Source organism: Oncorhynchus masou, chromosome 15 (assembly GCF_036934945.1).
Source record: "Oncorhynchus masou masou isolate Uvic2021 chromosome 15, UVic_Omas_1.1, whole genome shotgun sequence".
In the NCBI taxonomy this organism is placed as follows: Eukaryota; Metazoa; Chordata; class Actinopteri; order Salmoniformes; family Salmonidae; genus Oncorhynchus; species Oncorhynchus masou.
Window position 1 is genome coordinate 75,689,303 of NC_088226.1, and position 13,778 is coordinate 75,703,080.

General features: G+C 47.7%; 1 protein-coding gene across 1 annotated transcript in view; it reads right to left on the bottom strand.

The window, feature by feature from the left end:
* The window catches only part of LOC135556809 (anoctamin-1-like), a 191,368-nt gene that overhangs the window by 25,235 nt on the left and 152,355 nt on the right, over nucleotides 1–13,778 (bottom strand). Inside the window, 1 exon segment of the mRNA XM_064990257.1 lies at nucleotides 12,525–12,636. Coding sequence (XP_064846329.1) covers nucleotides 12,525–12,636 — 112 coding nt within the window.

The following is a 13,778-nucleotide window of genomic DNA, read 5'->3' on the forward strand; positions in this document are numbered from 1 at the left end:
TTTATTTCACCTTTATTTAACCAAGTCGGCCAGTTGAGAACAAGTTCTCATTTACAACTGCGACCTGGCCAAGATAAAGCAAAGCAGTGCGACAAAAACAACAGAGTTGTTGGGATAAACAAACGTACAGTCAATAACACAATAGAAAATCTGTATACAGTGTGTGTCACGACTCCAACCGAAGGTGGCTCCCCTTCCTGTTCGGGTGGCGCTCGGCGGTCGTCGTCGCTGGCCTACTAGCTGCCACTGATTCTTTTCTCCCCCTCCTTATGTGTTTATTGAGTACACCTGTTTTGAGTTGGTTGTAATTAGTGAGGCTTTATTTGTCAGCCGGCCCGCCTGGTTCTTTGTGCGGGATTGATTGTTGTAACCCTGGTGTTGGCATTAGATGTACATGTTTGTGTATTTAGTGCTAGATTGTTTTTGTTTCCCTGTGTCAGGGGCATTTGGTTTAAGCACCTGTAAGTGGGGTGACCATAGTTCACCGTGTGTGCATAAAAAAAGCACTTTATTGAACTCTGCTTTCCTGCGCCTGATTTCACCCTCACGACACCCAGGACCTTAGAGTGTGCAAATGAAGTAAGGAGGTAAGGCAATAAATAGGCCATAGTGGCGAAGAAATTATAATTTAGCAATTAACACTGGAGTGATAGATGTGCAGATGAGGATGTGCAAGTAGAAATACTGGTGCGCAGAAGAGCATAAAAAAAAAAAAAAAAAATATGGGGATGAGGTAGGCAGTTGGTTGGATGGGCTATTTACAGATGGGCTGTGGACAGCCGCAGTGATCGGTAAGCTGCTCTGACAGCCGATGCTTGAAGTTAGTGAGGGAGATATAAGTCTCCAACTTCAGTGATTTTTGCAATTTGTTCCAGTCATTGGCAGCAGAGAACTGGAAGGAAAGGCGGCCAATTGAGGAGTTGGCTTTGGGTATGACCAGTGAAATATACCTGCTAGAACGCGTGCTATGGGTGGGTATTGCTATGGTGACCAGTGAGCTGAGATATGGCGGAGCTTTACCTAGCAAAGCCTTATAGATGACCTGGAGCCAGTGGGTTTGGTGATGAATATGTAGCAAGGACAAGCCAATGAGAGCATACAGGTCGCAATGGTGGGTAGTATATGGGGCTTTGGTGACAAAACGGATGGCACTGTGATAGACTGCATCCAATTTGCTGAGTAGAGTGAGGGAGGCTATTTTGTAAATGACAGTGCAGAAGTTGAGGATCGGTAGGATAGTCAGTTTTATGAGGGCATGTATGGCAGCATGAGTAAAGGAGGCTTTGATGCGAAATAGGAAGTGTTCTATGGCATTGAAGCGTTGTTTGGTGGTTGGTTAACCCAGTGTCCAAAGAAGTGCCAGATGTATACATAATGGTGTCATCTGCGTCGAGGTGAATCAAAGAATCACCCGCAGCAAGAGAGACATCATTGATATATACTGAGAAAAGCGTCGGCCCGAGATTTAAAACCCTGTGGCACTGCCATAGAGACTACCAGAGGTCCGGAAAACAGGCCCTCTGATTTGACACACTGAACTCTATTTGATAAGTCGTTAGTGAACCAGACGAGGCAGTTATTAGAGAAACTAAGGCTATTGAGTCTGCCTATAAGAATACGGTGATTGACAGAGTCAAAAGCCTTGACCAGGTCGATGAAGATGGCTGCACAGTACTGTTTTTATCGATGGTGGTTATGATATCGTTTAGGACCTTGAGCACGGCTAAGGTGCACCCATGAGTACTCGTGACCAGCTCGGAAACAGGATTGCATAGGGGAGAAGGTAAGGTGGGATTCGAGATGGTCGGTGATCTTCACTTGGCTTTCAAAGACTTTAGAAAGGCAGGGCAGGATGGATGATATTTCTGTATCAGTTTGGGTCTAGATTGTCTCCCACTTTAAAGAGGGGGATGACCTCGGCCGCTTTCAAATCTTTAAGAATATCAGACGATACGAACGAGAGGTTTAACAGATTAGTAATAGGGTTTGCAACAATTTGGGCAGATAATTTTAGGAAGAGAGCTTCCAGAATGTCTAGCCCAGCTGATTTGTAGGGATCCAGATTTTGCAGCTCTTTCAGAACATCAGCTGTCTGGATTTGGGTGAAGTAGAAGTGGGGGAGGCTTGGGCCAGTTGCTGCGGGGGGTGTAGAGCTGTTGGCCCGGGGTTGGGGTTGCCAGGTGGAAAGCGTGGCCAGCCGTAGTGAAATGCTTATTGAAATTCTCGATCATAGTGGATTTATCGGAGTTTCCTAGCCTCAGTGCAGTGGGCAGCTGGGAGGAGGTACTCTTATTTTCCATGGACTTTACAGTGTCCCAAAACTTTCTGGAATTTGTGCTGCAAGATGCAAATTTCTGTTTGAAAAAGCTAGCCTTTGCTTCCCTAACGGACTGTGTATATTGGTTCCTGACTTCCCTGAAAAGTTGCATATTGCGGGGACTATTAGTACAGTGCGCCACAGTTTTTGTGCTGGTCAAGGGCAGTCAAGTCTGGAGTGAACCAAGGGCTATATCTATTCTTAGTTCATTTTTGGAATGGGGCATGCTTATTTAAGATGGTGAGGAAAGCACTTTTAAAGAATAACCAGGCATCCTCTACTGACAGAATGAGGTCAATATCCTTCCAGGATACCTGGGCCAGGTCGAATAGAAAGGCCTGCTTGCTGAAGTGTTTTAGGGAGCAATTGACAGTGATGAGAGGTGGTTGATTGACTGCGGACCCATTACGGACGCAGGCAATGAAGCAGTGATTGCTGAGATCCTGGTTGAAGACAGCAGAGGTGTCTCTCTTCACGACTGTCTTGTGTTTGGACCATGTTAGTTTATTGGTGACGGGGACACCAAGGAGCTTGAAGCTCGCAACCTGCTCCACTGCAGCCCCATCGATGAGAATGGGGGTGTGCTCGGCCCTCCTTTTCCTGTAGTCCAGAATCATCTCCTTAGTCTTGGTTACGTTGAGGTATAGGTTGTTTTTCTGGCACCTCCCGGTCAGGTCTCTGACCTCCCTATAGGCTTTGTAACAGGGGCGTTAGCTAACAGTAGCCACTCGTTTTCAGCTTGCTAGCTGCGATGATCTGGTGTAATGATCCAGAGCGGCAGGAATCTGGTGATATGGTAGAGAGAAGCAGTCCAATAGACTCTAGGTTGATATCGAGCTGTGCAGACTGGCAGGTGATGTCCGATCTAAGGCTGGCTGATGACGGGGAAAAAGGCGAAGACCGCTAGCCGTGGCTAACAAAGGCTTGTTAGCTGGCTAGCTCCTGATGGAAGTTATAAGGAATAAAAAAAGCAGATCCGTACCACATTGGGTGAAGCGGGTTGCAGGAAAGTATATTTAGTTCGTAGATAGAAAGTGATATTAAGATATATATGAAAAAGACTGGCTATATACACGGGATAAGACACGGGATAAGACACGGGATAAGACAAAGTCAGATACACACGTCCTACTGCAACGGCATCTTGGATTTTTCAATGAATGTTGTCTATTTCTAGCAAGATATTGATTTCATGAACCTTGTTCCTTTTAAACTACATATGCTAATATGGGCTATTTTTAGCACTTTCCTGGGATGCTTGATCTATTTTATTGATTTACTGGGAAGCTTATCAGAAGTAGACATGACAATATTATTTATGTTTCAGCTAATGGGTGAGAACGAGAAAGTTCCAATTTGCGTTTTCCCCAAAGTCTGTGCAGAATTGAAATTTGCTTGCTAAGGAATGTCACCTCATTCCTGTAATCCTCCATAAGCAAACAATTGCCACATTGGAACTCCAGATTGTCAATATTGTCCCAGACAAGAGCGCAATAAACACAGCTTCTACAGTGCTGGAAAAGTTTGTTAGCTAATCTAGGTCGAAGCGGGTTCCATTGCAACCTAGCTGGCTACCTGGCTAGTTGGTAGCAGGTTTTGACACAAACACTTATGAAAAAAATAAATAAAAAAATAAAAAAATAAAACTTCTGAAACAACAGACTGAAACAAAAAGGTTGAGCTGCAGTCTTAGATAGACTCACGGTCCGACGAGGGCGGAGCTCTGAGGATCTGAACCCAAGGTAGATGCCACCGGAGAGGGAGACAAAATAGAGGACGAAGGCGCAGGTACCTCTGTATCCGATCTCAAATCTTAAGCCCCCAGGGAAGGCGGCGCCGTAACCTCTGGAACCAGGGCATCGAAGCTGTTTCTAGTCTGTGTCCGGTCCGGGCTCACCTTCGCCAAGGAGGCCCCCATTGCCAGAGGTCTCTGTTTTCAACTTCCACGGCGAGTGACATGTCTCCATGGCTGTTTGGTCGGATTCAGAACAGAAACATCCTACTAACTCCATTATCCAGAAAAGGGGAAGACCCCTTCTGGGAGGGATCCCTGCAGAGTAACGGCCAGTCGACTGTAGAGAGCCGACACAGCGGAGACACTTCCACTAGGCCAGAGCGGCATCTGACTACTGGGGTAGAAGACAAAGAAGAAGTAGGCGGGTGTGGATTCCCCAGTAGCTTGTGTACGTTCGCTACTTGTTTGCTAAAAGTAGCCAGTTTGCACTTGTAGGCCTCTGCAAGCAAATAGCAGCTACATTGGAAGTCCTGACAGACCACATTGTCCCGGATAAACCAAACACAGAATTAAACATTTTGTGAAATTCACGTTGTGATAAATAAATGGTGGAGTACTGTAAATCAGTGGTTGAATACTTCCAGCGCCGACAGAGATGGCCGCCTCGCTTCGCGTTCCTAGGAAACCATGCGTTTTTTTGTTTTTTTTTACGTGTTATTTCTTACATTAGTACCCCAGGTCATCTTAGGTTTCATTACATACAGTCGAGAAGAACTACTGTATATAAGATCAGCGTCAACTCACCATCAGTACGACCAAGAATATGTTTTTCGCGACGCGGAACCTGTGTTCTGCCTTACAAACAGGACAACGGAAAGGATCGCATGCAGCGACCCAAAAACGACTCCGAAAAAGAGGGAAACGAGGCGGTCTTCTGGTCAGACTACGGAGACGGGCACATCGTGCCCCACTTCCTAGCATTCTTCTTGCCAATGTCCAGTCTCTTGACAACAAGGTTGATGAAATCCGAGCAAGGGTAGCATTCCAGAGGGACATCAGAGACTGTAACGTTCTGTGCTTCACGGAAACATGGCTCACTGGAGAGACGCTATCCGGCGGTGCAGCCAACGGGTTTCTCCACGCATCGCGCCGACAGAAACAAACACCTTTCTGGTAAGAAGAGGGGTGGGGGTGTATGCCTTATGGCTAACGAGGCATGGTGCGATGAAAGAAACATACAGGAACTCAAATCCTTCAGTTCACCTGATTTAGAATTCCTCACAATCAAATGTAGACCGCATTATCTACCAAGAGAATTCTCTTCGATTATAATCACAGCCGTATATATCCCCCCCAAGCAGACACATCGATGGCTCTGAACGAACTTTATTTAACTCTTTGCAAACTGGAAACCATTTATCCGGAGGCTGCATTCATTGTTGCTGGGGATTTTAACAAGGCTAATCTGAAAACAAGACTCCCTAAATTTTATCAGCATATCGATTGCGCAACCAGGGGTGGAAAAACCTTGGATCACTGTTACTCTAACTTCCGCGACGCATATAAGGCCCTGCCCCACCCCCCTTTTGGAAAAGCTGACCACGACTACATTTTGGTGATACCTGCCTACAGACAAAAACTAAAACAAGAAGCTCCCACGCTGAGGTCTGTCCAACGCTGGTCCGACCAAGCTGACTCCACACTCCAAGACTGCTTCCATCACGTGGACTGGGACATGTTTCGTATTGCGTCAGATAACAACATTGACGAATACGCTGATTCGGTGTGCGAGTTCATTAGAACGTGCGTTGAAGATGTCGTTCCCATAGCAACGATTAAAACATTCCCTAACTAGAAACCGTGGATTGATGGCAGCATTCGCGTGAAACTGAAAGCGCGAACCACTGCTTTTAATCAGGGCAAGGTGTCTGGTAACATGACTGAATACAAACAGTGCAGCTATTCCCTCCGTAAGGCTATCAAACAAGCTAAGCGTCAGTACAGAGACAAAGTAGAATCTCAATTCAACGGCTCAGACACAAGAGGCATGTGGCAGGGTCTACAGTCAATCACGGACTACAGGAAGAAATCCAGCCCAGTCACGGACCAGGATGTCTTGCTCCCAGGCAGACTAAATAACTTTTTTGCCCGCTTTGAGGACAATACAGTGCCACTGACACGGCCTGCAACGGAAACATGCGGTCTCTCCTTCACTGCAGCCGAGGTGAGTAAAACATTTAAACATGTTAACCCTCGCAAGGCTGCAGGCCCAGACGGCATCCCCAGCCGCGCCCTCAGAGCATGCGCAGACCGGCTGGCTGGTGTGTTTACGGACATATTCAATCAATCCGGACAATCATCAAGTTTGCGGACGACACAACAGTGGTAGGCTTGATTACCAACAACGACGAGACGGCCTACAGGGAGGAGGTGAGGGACCTCGGAGTGTGGTGTCAGGAAAATAACCTCACACTCAACGTCAACAAAACTAAGGAGATGATTGTGGACTTCAGGAAACAGCAGAGGGAACACCCCCCTATCCACATCGATGGAACAGTAGTGGAGAGAGTAGCAAGTTTTAAGTTCCTCGGCATACACATCACAGACAAACTGAATTGGTCCACTCACACAGACAGCATCGTGAAGAAGGCGCAGGAAGGCGCAGAAACCTCAGGAGGCTGAAGAAATTCGGCTTGTCACCAAAAGCACTCACAAACTTCTACAGATGCACAATCGAGAGCATCCTGGCGGGCTGTATCACCGCCTGGTACGGCAACTGCTCCGCCCACAACCGTAAGGCTCTCCAGAGGGTAGTGAGGTCTGCACAACGCATCACCGGGGGCAAACTACCTGCCCTCCAGGACACCTACACCACCCGATGTTACAGGAAGGCCATAAAGATCATCAAGGACATCTACCACCCGAGCCACTGCCTGTTCCCCCCGCTATCATCCAGAAGGCGAGGTCAGTACAGGTGCATCAAAGCTGGGACCGAGAGACTGAAAAACAGCTTCTATCTCAAGGCCATCAGACTGTTAAACAGCCACCACTAACATTGAGTGGCTGCTGCCAACACACTGTCACTGACTCAACTCCAGCCACTTTAATAATGGGAATTGATGGGAAATGATGTAAATATATCACAAGCCACTTTAAACAATGCTACCTTATATAATGTTACTTACCCTACATTATTCATCTCATATGCATACGTATATACTGTACTCTATATCATTGACTGCATCCTTATGTAATACATGTATCACTAGCCACTTTAACTATGCCACTTTGTTTCATATATCTCATATGTATATACTGTTCTCGATACCATCTACTGTATCTTGCCTATGCTGCTCTGTACCATCACTCATTCATATATCCTTATGTACATATTCTTTATCCCCTTACACTGTGTATAAGACAGTAGTTTAGGAATTGTTAGTTAGATTACTTCATGGTTATTACTGCATTGTCGGAACTAGAAGCACAAGCATTTTGCTACACTCGCATTAACATCTGCTAACCATGTGTATGTGACAAATACAATTTGATTTGATTTGATTTGAAATCAGGCTAGCAAAACGCGTTTCATCAACACACTCACTCACATTGGGGGGCGTGTCGCGCTGATGGGTCAACTGAACGACTCGATTAGCGTAGTGTCAGCTAGCTACATAGTTGTCTTCGCTGTCTTCGTATCCAAGATAATTGTGCAGTTTAGAGTGTGTAGACTTAGAGTGATTATCTTAATTTACCGAGGTTACCGAGGTTAGCTAGCCAGCTATTTGTCGTCCTTAACGTAGGAAATGCTGCTAGCTAGCTAGCCAACAGCTAGCCAACCTCTACCGAATTGAACTCCAACTACCCGGTCAACATTCCGCGTCGCTCCACAGGTAGTATCACACTTTCATTTCACTTCATTACAGTACAACGGTTTGATTTGTTTGATCGTAGCTAGCCAGCTACATAGCCGTCTTTGTATCTACATAGCCGTCTTTGTATCTAAGACAATTGTGTAGTCTAGAGCGATTTTCTAGGTTAGCTGGCCAGCTATTGTCGTTCTTCTAACGTAGCTAGCCAGCTAGCCCCCGAATAGCAGCACTGTAGTAACTATTACAGTACAACGGTTTGTTTTGTTTGATCGTAGCTAGCTAGCTACATAGCCGTCTTTGTATCTAAGACAATTGTGTAGCCTAGAGCGATTTTCTAGGTTAGCTAGCCAGCTATTGTCGCTCTTTTAAAGTAACGTAACGCAATTAACCTGCTAGCTAGCCAGCTAGCCCCCGAATAGCAGCACTGTAGAAACTATTACACTCGACGGAACGACTTGATTAGTGTAGTGTCAACATCGCACCCACTACCAGCTAGCCTACTCCAGCAGTACTGTATCATTTCAATCATTTTAGTCAATAAGATTCTTGCTACGTAAGCTTAACTTTCTGAACATTCGAGACGTGTAGTCCACTTGTCATTCCAATCTCCTTTGCATTAGCGTAGCCTCTTCTGTACCCTGTTAACTATGTGTCTATCTATCCCTGTTCTCTCCTCTCTGCACAGACCATACAAACGCTCCACACCGCGTGGCCGCGGCCACCCTAATCTGGTGGTCCCAGCGCGCACGACCCACGTGGAGTTCCTGGTCTCCGGTAGCCTCTGGAACTGCCGATCTGCGGCCAACAAGGCAGAGTTCATCTCAGCCTATGCCTCCCTCCAGTCCCTCGACTTCCTGGCACTGACGGAAACATGGATCACCACAGATAACACTGCTACTCCTACTGCTCTCTCTTCGTCCGCCCACGTGTTCTCGCACACCCCGAGAGCTTCTGGTCAGCGGGGTGGTGGCACCGGGATCCTCATCTCTCCCAAGTGGTCATTCTCTCTCTCTCCCCTTACCCATCTATCTATCGCCTCCTTTGAATTCCATGCTGTCACAGTTACCAGCCCTTTCAAGCTTAACATCCTTATCATTTATCGCCCTCCAGGTTCCCTCGGAGAGTTCATCAATGAGCTTGATGCCTTGATAAGCTCCTTTCCTGAGGACGGCTCACCTCTCACAGTCCTGGGCGACTTTAACCTCCCCACGTCTACCTTTGACTCATTCCTCTCTGCCTCCTTCTTTCCACTCCTCTCCTCTTTTGACCTCACCCTCTCACCTTCCCCCCTACTCACAAGGCAGGCAAAACGCTCGACCTCATCTTTACTAGATGCTGTTCTTCCACTAACCTCACTGCAACTCCCCTCCAAGTCTCCGACCACTACCTTGTATCCTTTTCCCTCTCGCTCTCATCCAACACTTCCCACACTGCCCCTACTCGGATGGTATCGCGCCGTCCCAACCTTCGCTCTCTCTCCCCCGCTACTCTTTCCTCTTCCATCCTATCATCTCTTCCCTCTGCTCATACCTTCTCCAACCTTTCTCCTGATTCTTCCTCCTCAACCCTCCTCTCTTCCCTTTCTGCATCCTTTGACTCTCTATGTCCCCTATCCTCCAGGCCGGCTCGGTCCTCCCCTCCCGCTCCGTGGCTCGATGACTCATTGCGAGCTCACAGAACAGAGCTCCGGGCAGCCGAGCGGAAATGGAGGAAAACTCGCCTCCCTGCGGACCTGGCATCCTTTCACTCCCTCCTCTCTACATTTTCCTCCTCTGTCTCTGCTGCTAAAGCCACTTTCTACCACTCTAAATTCCAAGCATCTGCCTCTAACCCTAGGAAGCTCTTTGCCACCTTCTCCTCCCTCCTGAATCCTCCTCCCCTCCCCCCCCCTCCTCCCTCTCTGCAGATGACTTCGTCAACCATTTTGAAAAGAAGGTCGACGACATCCGATCCTCGTTTGCTAAGTCAAACGACACCGCTGGTTCTGCTCACACTGCCCTACCCTGTGCTCTGACCTCTTTCTCCCCTCTCTCCAGATGAAATCTCGCTTCTTGTGACGGCCGGCCGCCCAACAACCTGCCCGCTCGACCCTATCCCCTCCTCTCTTCTCCAGACCATTTCCGGGGACCTTCTCCCTTACCTCACCTCGCTCATCAACTCATCCCTGACCGCTGGCTACGTCCCTTCCGTCTTCAAGAGAGCGAGAGTTGCACCCCTTCTGAAAAAACCTACACTCGATCCCTCCGATGTCAACAACTACAGACCAGTATCCCTTCTTTCTTTTCTCTCCAAAACTCTTGAACGTGCCGTCCTTGGCCAGCTCTCCCGCTATCTCTCTCAGAATGACCTTCTTGATCCAAATCAGTCAGGTTTCAAGACTAGTCATTCAACTGAGACTGCTCTTCTCTGCATCACGGAGGCGCTCCGCACTGCTAAAGCTAACTCTCTCTCCTCTGCTCTCATCCTTCTAGACCTATCGGCTGCCTTCGATACTGTGAACCATCAGATCCTCCTCTCCACCCTCTCCGAGTTGGGCATCTCCGGCGCGGCCCACGCTTGGATTGCGTCCTACCTGACAGGTCGCTCCTACCAGGTGGCGTGGCGAGAATCTGTCTCCTCGCCACGCGCTCTCACCACTGGTGTCCCCCAGGGCTCTGTTCTAGGCCCTCTCCTATTCTCGCTATACACCAAGTCACTTGGCTCTGTCATAACCTCACATGGTCTCTCCTATCATTGCTATGCAGACGACACACAATTAATCTTCTCCTTTCCCCCTTCTGATGACCAGGTGGCGAATCGCATCTCTGCATGTCTGGCAGACATATCAGTGTGGATGACGGATCACCACCTCAAGCTGAACCTCGGCAAGACGGAGCTGCTCTTCCTCCCGGGGAAGGACTGCCCGTTCCATGATCTCGCCATCACGGTTGACAACTCCATTGTGTCCTCCTCCCAGAGCGCTAAGAACCTTGGCGTGATCCTGGACAACACCCTGTCGTTCTCAACCAACATCATGGCGGTGGCCCGTTCCTGTAGGTTCATGCTCTACAACATCCGCAGAGTACGACCCTGCCTCACACAGGAAGCGGCGCAGGTCCTAATCCAGGCACTTGTCATCTCCCGTCTGGATTACTGCAACTCGCTGTTGGCTGGGCTCCCTGCCTGTGCCATTAAACCCCTACAACTCATCCAGAACGCCGCAGCCCGTCTGGTGTTCAACCTTCCCAAGTTCTCTCACGTCACCCCGCTCCTCCGCTCTCTCCACTGGCTTCCAGTTGAAGCTCGCATCCGCTACAAGACCATGGTGCTTGCCTACGGAGCTGTGAGGGGAACGGCACCGCAGTACCTCCAGGCTCTGATCAGGCCCTACACCCAAGCAAGGGCACTGCGTTCATCCACCTCTGGCCTGCTCGCCTCCCTACCATTGAGGAAGTACAGTTCCCGCTCAGCCCAGTCAAAACTGTTCGCTGCTCTGGCCCCCCAATGGTGGAACAAACTCCCTCACGACGCCAGGACAGCGGAGTCAATCACCACCTTCCGGAGACACCTGAAACCCCACCTCTTCAAGGAATACCTAGGATAGGATAAGTAATCCTTCTCACCACCCCCCCCCTTAATGATTTAGATGCACTATTGTAAAGTGGCTGTTCCACTGGATGTCAGAAGGTGAATTCACCAATTTGTAAATTTGTAAGTCGCTCTGGATAAGAGCGTCTGCTAAATGACTTAAATGTAAATGTAAATGTAAATGATGATATTACATGTGTTGCAGTAATGATATTACAACCAGATAGTTAACATTTATTTAACAATCCCTTGAAAATGGCACAAAGTTGTCAATGATTTTAGTAGAGCTGGGGGTCTCCTTGCCCCGAGAAGGAAAATTGATTGCTCTGCACCTTGTGATGTTTTATTGATAACGACCTGTAGATACCGTCTGGAACACAATTTTAACCAATCAGCATCCAGGATTAGACCCACCCGTTGTATAAAAGTAATTACATTGCTCTCTTTTCATTCATAAAGCTCTTTTGCAAAAACTCCCTCTGTACCTAACATCATGAATAACCTTTGCACGTAGGAGTTACCACACCCGGTGTCAGGGATGGCGAACTCTGGAAATGAATTGGGTCTCTACAGAGTTAGGTAACTCAGATTTTAGTTTTATTGCATTTTACTTGTGGAATAATCTCCAAAAGTAAAAAAAAAAATGATTTGGTGCCTATAGAGCAATTCAGATGAATGATTGAGGACCTTTATGCTGGAACATGGGTTTATTTTCTATGATTGTGTATGTGTATCTCTGTTTGGCTTTTCCTAGTGAACTGATGTGTATAATGTTTTATTATTTGGTATTGTGGTGCTATACAGGGCTCATTTGGAAAGGAGACCTTGGTCTCAACATGACTCCCTGTCAATATAAAGGTTCAATAAAAATGAATAAATAAAACACACACACACACTCCCTCACCTGCCCTTGAAGAATGCCACATAGAAGACAGGAGCAAAGGTGTTCATGGACTTCAACAGAAGTCAGGGTTAGTGTTAGTGTCAGTGTTACCCAGTTCAGTCAGCCAGACAGCGATAGGGTCACCCTCACCTGCCCTTGAAGAATGCCACATAGAAGACAGGAGCAAAGGTGTTCATGGACTTCAACAGAAACGATTTCAGAATCAGACGCTCCTCAAACTCCGCTTCTGTCTTAGGAACCTCTGACAGACAAGACAAGCAGCCAATCACATCATTAGACGTTATCAGAAGTGTGTGTTAAACAGTTCAGTGAGCCAGACAGTGACAGGGTGAGGGTTAGTGTTAGGGTTAAGGTGAGGGTTAAGGTGAGGGTTAGTGTAACCCAGTTTAGTGAGCCAGACAGCGATAGGGTTAGTGTTAGGGTCAGTGTTACCCAGTTCAGTTTATTTATTTATTTTTATTTTACCTTTATTTAACTAGGCAAGTCAGTTAAGAACAAATTCTTATTTTCAATGACGGCCTAGGAACAGTGGGCTAACTGCCTGTTCAGGGGCAGAATGACAGATGTGTACCTTGTCAGCTCGGGGATTTGAACTTGCAACCTTCCGGTTACTAGTCCAACGCTCTAACCACTAGGCTACCCTGCCGCCCAGCTCAGTGAGCCAGGCAGTGATAGGGCGAGGGTCAGTGTTAGTGTTAGGGTTAGGGTCAGTGTTACCCAGTTCAGTCAGCCAGACAGCGATAGGGTCAGTGTTAGTGTTAGGGTGAGGGTCAGTGTTAGGGTGAGGGTCAGGTTAGTGTTACCCAGTTTAGTGAGCCAGACAGCGAAAGGGTCAGTGTTAGGGTGAGGGTCAGATTAGTGTTAGTGTCACCCAGTTTAGTCAGCCAGACAGCGATAGGGTCAGTGTCAGGGTCAGGTTAGTGTTACCCAGTTTAGTGAGCCAGACAGTGATAGGGTCAGTGTTAGGGTTAGTGTTACCCAGTTTAGTCAGCCAGACAGTGATAGGGTCAGTGTTAGGGTGAGGGTCAGGTTTGTTTTAGTGTTACCCAGTTTAGTCAGCCAGACAGCGATAGGGTCAGTGTTAGTGTTAGGGTGAGGGTCAGTGTTAGGGTCAGGTTAGTGTTACCCAGCTTAGTCAGCCAGACAGCGATAGGGTCAGTGTTAGGGTGAGGGTCAGGTTTGTTTTAGTGTTACCCAGTTTAGTCAGCCAGACAGCGATAGGGTCAGTGTTAGTGTTAGGGTGAGGGTCAGTGTTAGGGTCAGGTTAGTGTTACCCAGTTTAGTCAGCCAGACAGCGATAGGGTCAGTGTTAGGGTGAGGGTCAGGTTTGTTTTAGTGTTACCCAGTTTAGTCAGCCAGACAGCGATAGGGTCAGTGTTAGTG